This window comes from Rhea americana, unplaced genomic scaffold (assembly GCF_003343005.1).
Source record: "Rhea americana isolate MKP2758 unplaced genomic scaffold, rheAme1 scaffold_157, whole genome shotgun sequence".
Lineage (NCBI taxonomy): Eukaryota > Metazoa > Chordata > Aves > Rheiformes > Rheidae > Rhea > Rhea americana.
Window position 1 is genome coordinate 170,322 of NW_028185672.1, and position 9,830 is coordinate 180,151.

Consider the following 9,830-nt stretch of genomic DNA (forward strand, 5'->3'; position numbering starts at 1 on the left):
CACCACAGAAAAGCCTGTGTTAGTAAATACCCGTRGAAAATCAATGGCACTTACACAGAAGGAAGCAGAAAGATCTCTTCTCTGGCAGGGACAGAGCGTGCTGTTTTTCCACAGCACCTAGCTTTTGTAAACTGCCAAGCCATAGGCCTCAACGCAGAAAACCCTTTGTAGTTGTTGTGTCTTAAGATATTCCTAGATTTAGACAGAAAAATCAGTAACACTTAAGTCCTTTCTTTTCTCACGCCAGCCTACAAACAGAGACCCAGAATAATTAAGACAGTGTTTATTTTATTGTAATCATTGTGGAAACCAGAAGATGTAAAACAACAAAACATTAAATTCCTAAGGGACTCGACCAGGTCAGTAAAATCATTTAAGTGCCATCGTTAAGACTTCTTCACATGCAAAATTCTAGTGATAAGTCTCAAATGAATACTACAGTGCACTAGAAACCTAAAACTAGCTTTACTTTGTACATTACATCACATTCGGTCAGTGTAACTACAAAAAAAAAAACAAAGCCACAATAGTATTACTTGTCTTTAGAAGCCCCAAATTGCTTTTCTGCTGCTGCTGGCTGATTTGTGGCCATCATTTTCATGGCGTTTGCAATGACCAGGAATTCAAAGTTCACCTACCATCTCTCCCTTTAACTCTGAGTACAAACTCACATCATTTTTCAGGGTGCTGCTGAGACCTTCGCTCTTGAATGCTCAGGTCTTTCTCTTCCAGGTATTGAATTCCCCAGGGCAGCGCTTTCGCTTGGGTGTGACTTGCTTTGAACTATTCACTATGGACCGAGCTAAGGGAAGCATTATCAGGAAAACCCCTTAACACAAGTGCCAACCATTGTAGCTGAGCTGCTAGGATATATCTAACAGACACTGCTTAAAATTCTTAAGCAAAAGATTGATGAAGACTTTGATGGCAGAGTCTTGTCACGTATTTCTACTCAACAGATGGTCACTCTAAGTAGACAAAAACTTACGGTCTAATGTTTCAAAATGGACTCAGTTCGCATGAGTCTGTTCCTCATGAGCCCTGATGCTTGCTGTAACTCCTAGACTTTGTGCAGAAACCAGTTTGTATGTACAACTGTGGATTTCCAGAGCACTTCAGAGCCAGCGTGCATTTCCGTAGACCCAACCACGGCACTTTCTGTTGATAGTCTAGACACAGAAGTTGGCTAGCTATTTTTCTTAGCTACGGTTGTGGGAATTTTTTAGAGACCCAATAAGGAGAAAATTCTTTTTTTCTATATTGCAGAGCCATCTAAACCTCCTGTCGTTGCCCCAGAGTTGTGGGAGATGCTAGGTCTCCTGCACTCGATCAGAAACAGCAAAGGGAAAAATCTTGTGAGAGTGTGAGTAATGCATGAGTCCTGTACACCTGTGTACTCCCTTTAAACACATACACACACATGCACAAACTTACCTACAGCGAACTTTTTTTTGCTAGAGGCAAAAATATTTTCTGTGTGGCAGGGCTCAGTAACAGGGCTTCTTTAAAGCAGCCTGAAGGAAGAGCTGCTCAGAAAAGCACAAAAGCAGGCAAAATAATGTATCTCAGTTTCAAAAATGGATGTTGTTCATTTTAGTTTGGATTTACTGAGCTGTAACGCTTCACTCTTTCTTTTAAACAGCTACATTGGCTCAGGTAGTAATCAAATTTGGGTACCTAAAGGAACACTTCAGCCACTTCAATGTACAGGATCTGATCTTCGGACCTGTTGATCCTGCAGCATCCCGTGACTCCAGAGAGATTCGGTAGCGTGCAGCACTTGAATGGGATCTATTTACATACCTGGCTTAAGATGGACTTTGAAAATACTGATGACTGATAAAAGCATCACAGTCATGAAAAAAAAGAGCAGAAACCATGCTTCTACAAAAATATGAAACAAAAAAGCAGGGTTCTTTCASACCTTAGCCCTCAGCTTTCCTAGTAACAGAACTGGAACACTGGAACAGCASTATCACTGCACATCAAGGAGCTTGATTAACAGCTGTCTCTCAGAGCAAGCATCAAGGGGGTGTGAAAGGCTTACTTTGCCTTAGTAACTTTTGGCACTGATTTTCAAAAGGTGTGAAGGGGTAGGCCAGGAATAAATTAAAGGAGAATCAACCTAATAAGCCAATGATATTTGTACTTTACCAACCTTGTGTTTCCTAAGCTAAGCAATGAAACACCAAAATAGTAGTTTCCATTAAATTTCCAAACTGAAAACCAGTGGAAGTCAAAATGAATTTTCCATCCATTTCAAAAGGCTTTGAAACATACTCTTTTCTTCTTTTGAATTTCTACTAACTTGAAAAGTCAGAAACAGTAACGGAATTCAAGATAAATGCTTGTGTTATCTTTGGGCCATATATTCACTTTTTCTGAATCCCTTGAATGTAGTTCTCTACAATGTCTATTTTACAAGCCCTTATGTGATAGTATGGTAATAAACGTATCGTTCACTTACTTGTATTGTTAGTTTACTAGGTCAGTTTTGCTGAATCATATTTGTATATATCTGCACATTAACAAAATACACCATCTTTGGAAATGTTCTTAATCCTAAAGGCTGTGAAACATCAGGAAAATGAAAACTGTGTGAGCTCAGAATAAACAAATGGGGAGCATTGCAAAAATTAAGCAAAACTGCTTTTGTGGATAGAAGAATTGGAAGTCCTTCTGAAGTACCTACATCACCTCAGTTTTGCTTTTCTCTTGGTCCCTCCCCATTCTTCTCAGCAACTCTTTCTTGTACGCTCAAAGGGACAGCTTCTTGCTCTGAAATGGTGAGACAGGTTCTTCCTTGCCCCTCCAGCTCTTCCCCTACGCTTCTTCCAAAACGAGGCAGCAGAAGTGAGGCAGGACTTCATTTCACCACTGCTACCCAGGACAAGGCAAAGCTGGCAGACACCAGCTAAGCACACCCGGGCAGTTCTGGATGTCACAGACTCACACCAAATCAGGGCTATCCTGCAAACTGCCTGCATCGAGGTCCTGCTTGAAATCAGTTTTGATTGGAAACATCAAAATACATTCACTTTTATCTTTCCTAGTAAAAAGCTCCTGAAGCAACCCTTCCACTTTCATTCGCTGCTTCTATTAAGGACTCCTAGAATGATTCTGGCCATGCCAACCCTCCCAGAAGACGAGCCAACGGAGAACAGCTTCCTGACCTTTAGCTTGGCTCCACAATTTTCTCATCTGGCAACAAAATGGAATTAAGAGTTACTTCACCTTTACTTCACCTGGCTGGCTGCAACCACTCCCCCTGTTGTTTTTCCCCCCACAGAGATTGACTCTTGAGAGTGACAAAGCACTTYTTTCAGCTTTGAAGCCTCTTTTTTATTACCCTGAATGAATTTCYGTGACTGTTAACCACTCGACCAATGCAGTGTGTTTCTGATCACGGAGCAGAGAAAGAGCAGGGTGAAAGCACRTGGCTTGTCTTTCCCTAACCTCTGCCTTACCACCACTCCAAGCACACTGTTGTTTTTGACACTGATGTGACACAAACAACAGTCTCTCTTGGCTGGTACTAGACCACTCACACAAGCACATTATTTGCTAATCATCACCCAAGATACAGATTTGTTTTGCTGTTGGTGAAACATGCATCATTCCTACACGGATTCATGTGGTCATCCAGACATTGTATGCAGGAGAAAACATAACCTGGTGACAAATTAACAGGCTACCTATATTCTGCCATACTAGGGCAAAGTGAAAACATAAAATATTTTACATGAGATGTGCTGGTGATTATTGACTCATTTTTATGCATTTGTTTTTGGCACATTATTGCTTGGATGTGAACATCTGCTGGAGTTTTGTGTCCACAAGACAGTGTCACTGACATGTTTCAGTTTGTYCTTCAAGCATTTTTTCTCAGAGAACAAAAAAGCATGATGCTCTGCTGACCACTACAGTTTCTCCAGCTATGCCCATGCAGTTATTTAGATGCATCCGCTTGGTATGGCATCTACCCATCAGCATTTTGTTGTATGTATGTATTGGTGACACTTCCCTGGAAGAAAGGTTAGTTAGGGTGGGGAGTGAGGGTGGACAAGGCTGGTGAAGACTCACAGCTAGAAGCAGCTGCAGGGTACAGGGAGAGATCTCCGATTCCTCACGAAGAAGAGTTAGTTCCAGTGCTGGTGCAGCACACTGCTCATCCATTGCTAATAAATGCCAAGTGAAGCTTAGTCTCAATAAAGCAATTCATATACAGATTTTAGAAGTATTTTGGAGAGCTTGAGCTAAAGGATAAAGTTCATGGAAATYGGTGAATACGCGATAGCTGTTTATTCTCCTCTGGAAAAATATGACAATCCATTTATATATTCAGACTGCACACATTTGTAAAGGGACAGTTCAGAGTAAGCTGGATCACAATGCTATAATAAGGAGGATGACAGAGAGAGGGACGCGAGCTTGTTCACAGGACACTCACAGGGAGACAGGCTGGGCAGCAGCTAAAGAGGAAGGGGGCAGAGTGGAGATGAAGACACAGGAAGGAGCAGTGCGAAGCCTTGGATCGGTGCAGGAAGCAACAAAAACACCATGGAAAACTTTTGGAACCTGTTTAGGGCTGACACAGACACAACATGGTAAGAGCATGCCAACTAATCGTACCTAATGATCTGTCAATATTAATCCCACACAAAATTTCACATGAAATTCACATCTCAGACACTGCTAGGAAGGCAATAGAAACAGTAATAACAGAAGAGATAAAACTTTCCTCTTAGTAGGCAGATGTGAGAAGACACTCTCTAATGTGGTACTTCAGATTCAGCAATTCAGCATTAGGTGGGAAATGATTTAAAATAATATACAGAAGCAGAATAAGAATGTGCCATAAAAACCCTACAAATACGCTAGAGGAAAATGAGGAGTCAATTCAGCACCATGACTACAGGCAACAGCTTTCATTGGACTAGGTTAAAATATTTTACTTTTCAGAAACTTTATACTATTTTACCCCCTCTGCTTAGGAAAAAATTGTCCCTAAACAGCTGCTTTGAAGGCCTGACATTTGATATACTCACAAATGTTGGTCCCCTGAATAAAAAGGTATCACCTCAGAGCTGCTTCTCAGGAAAAAAAAAAATCATTTACACTGTATAAACCTGTAAGATGATCTACTCAGTAAGTCAGGTGTGTGGTACTACAGATAGAAATAAATTATCATCATGATTCATGAAAAATCTTTAATGGAATAAAAATAATTCCTATTTAACTCTAGTCCTCTGCAGGATTGCAACATGCAAATCCTCAATGCCTTGCAAGATTGAAAACTGAATTTTCTACAAACTGCAGAGTTTCCCAACCTCCCATGGACTCTAATGTACAGGATTAAAAAAAAAATAGTGGGAAGCACATTCCTCAGCTTGGAAAATATTATTAATCTGAGAAATGTGACAAACATTTGAGACATTATTGTACATCACACTTCTGGAGAAACAGTCACTAAGCTACCTTTTATTAGTACACTCTGAAACTTCTCTAACATTAGAAATACAGTAAAGGCTGTCTTGAGACTTCAGTATTTCTGTAAAATAAATGTTTCAAGTTAACAATATAATGCTTTATTATACAGATAGCATTAAGTAAAACATAAAATATGCACAGGATAATTAAATGGTATTAAGTTTATGAAAGGCAGCAAAAAAATCATCAGAGTACTACCACTGCTGCTACTACCACTACAACAACAAAAACCAGATTTGGACAAAGACTTAAAAGGAAAAAAATTGGAACAGTGTACACACTAGACATGTAGGCTAAYGGACTCAGATGCACAGCATAGCCTACTTCTACTTTAAAACATCAGCACGCACCTCTAAAGAAAAAGATGCCTGTTTTTAAGAAGCGATTTATAGAAGAGAGGTGTTCAGCGCTGCTGGAGAATCAGAGCACTGGAGAACCCAGACTCAGGTGGAGAACCCAGAACCACTCGCTGCTTCCGAGAGACTTGGCTGGAGCACCACAGCGCAAGGGACAGCACCGTGCTGACAGGCACTGGTACATCTAGTTAAGTGCTCTCTCATGTTTTACCTTACCTGTCCATATTGCCTATTTACACATTCCACACATCTTAAGTGTGGCTGATTCAAAGGAGAAAAAGCCCACAGAAGTTACCTCTCTCTCTCTCTCACACACACACCTCTTGCTCTAGCCATCAAAATCCCATTTGCTTAACTTACTTCTTCTCCCAAGTGACAATCCTTCAACCTTGTTCTTCACTCCTTCCTTGGTTCTACGTTTCAATGGGACGGGAAGACCCGACTCTCTCAGGCTGCCATGAAAACTGCACCTTACAGTATCAACAGTAGTGAGGCTGATCAGTGTCCTTAGCCTTTTCATAAACTTGCCTCAGTGTGGATAACTTAAACGTAAGGAAAGTTGTCTTCYGCTATTGCTGGAGAGCATTAGTTGTTTACAGCTGCTTAACCTTAGTTTCACCTCATCCAGCCTCCCCCAGCCTATCCTCTTGTATAAGAGCTTGCGATGCATAAAAATCACTTCTGCTAATAATTCTGATAATCTTYTCTCTGCTTCATGCCTTATCAGAACGTCCTGCTCTCCCTGCAGCAATTTAAAATTGTGCTTTTGCTAAGTGCCTAGCTTTTCATCTGACAGTGGACGGGTGGGGGCACATGTGGAAATACACCAGCTGTGGCAATAGGAAAGGCATGATGGAGCGACTACTCGGGGAACGAAGGGGAATAATCTCCACTGTTGCTGCACCACAATCCCAACAACACAACCGAACAGCAGGACTTAAGACTCGAGGGGAGGGGGGGTCTCTATACCATTGCAGACATCTATCCACATATCCTGCAAACCATTTCAGTCTAACACAGAGGAAGGAGCAGGTCGGACACAGCAATTAGGACGCCTAAAATTCTGCAGYATGGACTGGAACACGTTATGCTGCCTCCCTTTCAGTTTTTTATTTGAGGATGTATCCGAGGAAATGGATTTCCGGTTCTGAGTGTTTTGAGCCCGGATCAGTTTCTCATGTTCACGTATTTGTCTCTGTAAGTGGTTTTGGATAGCAATTCCCAAGGATTCTGGATCGAGGGAAGCACCATAAACCTCCCACGTCATGCCTTGCTCATCCCACACAACGTCCCTGACATGCTTGGACTGCTTCACCTGTACTTTTGCCTCCATGGCTGGGGTGGGCTGCTTTTTGTTTTCCCCAAGATTTGGCAAAGCCTGAGCTGAAGCAGGAAGAGCTGCTGTATCAAGCTCATGTCTGGACTCCTTGGCCTGAAGACCTTGCTGCTGGGTGTCCTCCAAGTGAGGGGTGACGTGAGCAGAACTTGCACTTAACTCAGGTATCGATCCTGCCTGCAGACTCCGTCTGCTGGTCTTCAGAGCCTGGCTGATCTCTCCTTGGTCTCTGCCATGCTCCTTTTCACCTGTATCCTCTGAACTTGCCTTTATGCTGACGGGAGCAAGTTCACTGCTAACATTCATCACTCCTTTAACATCAAGCACTATCCAGTTTTCTTCCTTTGGTTTGACCGCAGATTGAATGGGAATTGCCTCCACTTCATTCACATCCTTACACTGCACAAGTTTTTGCTCAGAGCTGCCCAGGACTTCTTTCTGCTTGATTTCACTGTGTGTATTACAGTGTAAAGGTAACTGGCTGCTTCCTGCCTCCTGGACAAGCTGTTGCACATTGCTCTTGATTTCTGGGACTATTGCAGCTGAAACAGTGTTTGGTTCACCACAACCAGACTGTGGTGGAGTCTGATTACTGGTATTAACTGTGAGCTGGTCGACAGGCATCGCCTTTGGCAGGACTGGAGCGTCCAAGGGCATCAGAGCAGCACCCCGGCTATCTCTGTCTGCACAGACCATTTGGGCATTATTCACAGATGTCCCTTGGGAGGTAATAGCTGCAGGATGGCAGGGCAGAGCAGGTGTTGCATTATCTGCTGATGCTGGAGAGACTATGTTAGATTGGTCTGCAGAATATTTTTGCAGTTCAACAGCCTGGGTTTGGGCTGTATTGGTCACAGCTGTAAGAACAGTTGATTTTGACATGACACCAGAAGAATAAGGGGACTTTGGGTGTGAGGACAAATCATCAGTAARTTCAGACTGGGTCGGCCCCCCACTGCCTTGATAAATGATGTGCAGTTCCTCCTTTTCCTCCAAAGGCAGGTTCCCTTTTAAGAAGGCAGAAAGGATACTGGGGCTGGTGGAAGCTGATTTGCTCTCCACACTGGCCACAGCCTGAACCTCAGCATCTCTCCATGTCCTGTTTCCTGCTTCCTGAGTTAAAGATCTGTTTTCATTCTGCACTGTCATTGTACCCGTTTCTCTGAACTTGGAGAGCTGGGTCAGGCCTGAACTCACTGTCTCAATGTCTGCATTGCACACTGGCTGAGTACTCTCACGTCTGACTGGGGCTGGTGACTTGCTGCTCTGAACTACTGCACTTTGATCAGTGGGACACGATTGCACAGTGTCTGCAGCCCTGCTTTCTGCCTCCAAACCAACCTGTGGACTTGTCCTCAGATCACCTTCAGTGTTCCTCRCTGGAGAGGCTGACTGATACACAGCAGGATCAGGTTTTTCTGTTCCCTTTTCTTTTTCCCCTCTTTGCAGAATGTTTGCCTGAGAAGTATGAAAGGACTCACTACCCCTGATAGGGTTGTCTGGGGAAGAATAGTTTAAAACCTCAAGYGGCTGATCACCAGTCCCCTGAGGTTTCAATGCAGAGTCATCCATTTGTGGCAGGGAACTTGATTTGGCTTGGCTGTTTTGCACAAACTGACGGGAGTTCTGGGGGGCTGGCATCATATCTGGCTCGTGCCCTGCTGAACGGGCTCCTTCTGCAGTCAGGGCTTGCACTGCCAGTTCCTTACTGCCTTTTGGCTGCAAGTTACTAGCAGACTCTACGCCTGCAGGATGCCCCTCTGAAGCCTTGCCGACAAGCCCAGGAGAAAATGCCTCCTGACAGCTAGCATCATCCCTGTTGTGTTTCTCACATGTCTGAACGTTGGCAGCTGTGCTGCATTTTAAGTCAAGGGAACAAACTCCAGCAGAATCAGACACTGTGTACGAAAAGCCATTGCTGGCTGCTTCACRACTTGGTTGTTTGGGCTGGTGCTTAGCAGACTGCAGGTCTCCCAGGTGATCYTTCTCCTCAGAAGCTGTGACTAGGGAAAGTTTGGAAGATCTCAGAGGATCTGGTACAGTCCCCATAGAATATCTTGGAGCTGTAGCTTGCCGTCAGCTGCTATGAGTTGTCTTGCAAGGCAGTTTTCATACTGGGGGCAGACTGTCAGCAACAGCTTTCCTGTTAATCTGTTAATGAAAGAAACATAGTGTYACCAGCAGACAGATTTAAAAAGAAAAGCTACCAAAACAAATTCATTTACAGCTTGAAGAGAGCTGTAGGCAAAGGGGAAAGGGAAGCACCTGATTCTGCCTACAAGTCATGGGAAGCTAAGCCCTTAACTCCAGTTTGTAATGGTGGATGTGTTCTCCTAAGMGATTCTCAGTTTCCAAAGATGCAGATTTTAGGTATTTCTCAATGCCGAGGCCCAGAAGGAGATGATAATATAAGGGTCAAAGCAACAGAAGTTGCCCTGTTGCTGATACATTACTGAAAAAAACGACAGAAAACGACAAAAAAAGGAGAAGAAATACCACATMCAGAGGTATGGTAAGGCTGTGAAGAGAAACCAAGCATCAACAGACAGGGGAGTGGCCTTTGTTTAGTAGTTTGAGGCAAAATATTTAGCATCAAGAGGTCATCAGTGTGATAAAATTCTTCATCAAGCCACCTGGTGGAAGGAAGA

At 43.2% G+C, this 9,830-nt stretch overlaps 1 protein-coding gene across 1 annotated transcript; it reads right to left on the minus strand.

Moving 5' to 3' along the window:
- Positions 1-268: 268 nt before the first annotated feature.
- GPRIN3 (GPRIN family member 3) lies at positions 269-9,333 on the minus strand. The gene has a single exon (XM_085299941.1). The coding sequence runs from the start codon at positions 9,229-9,231 to the stop codon at positions 6,853-6,855; it is 2,379 nt and encodes a 792-aa protein (XP_085156067.1). The 5' UTR covers positions 9,232-9,333; the 3' UTR covers positions 269-6,852.
- Between the last annotated feature and the right edge of the window lie 497 nt (positions 9,334-9,830).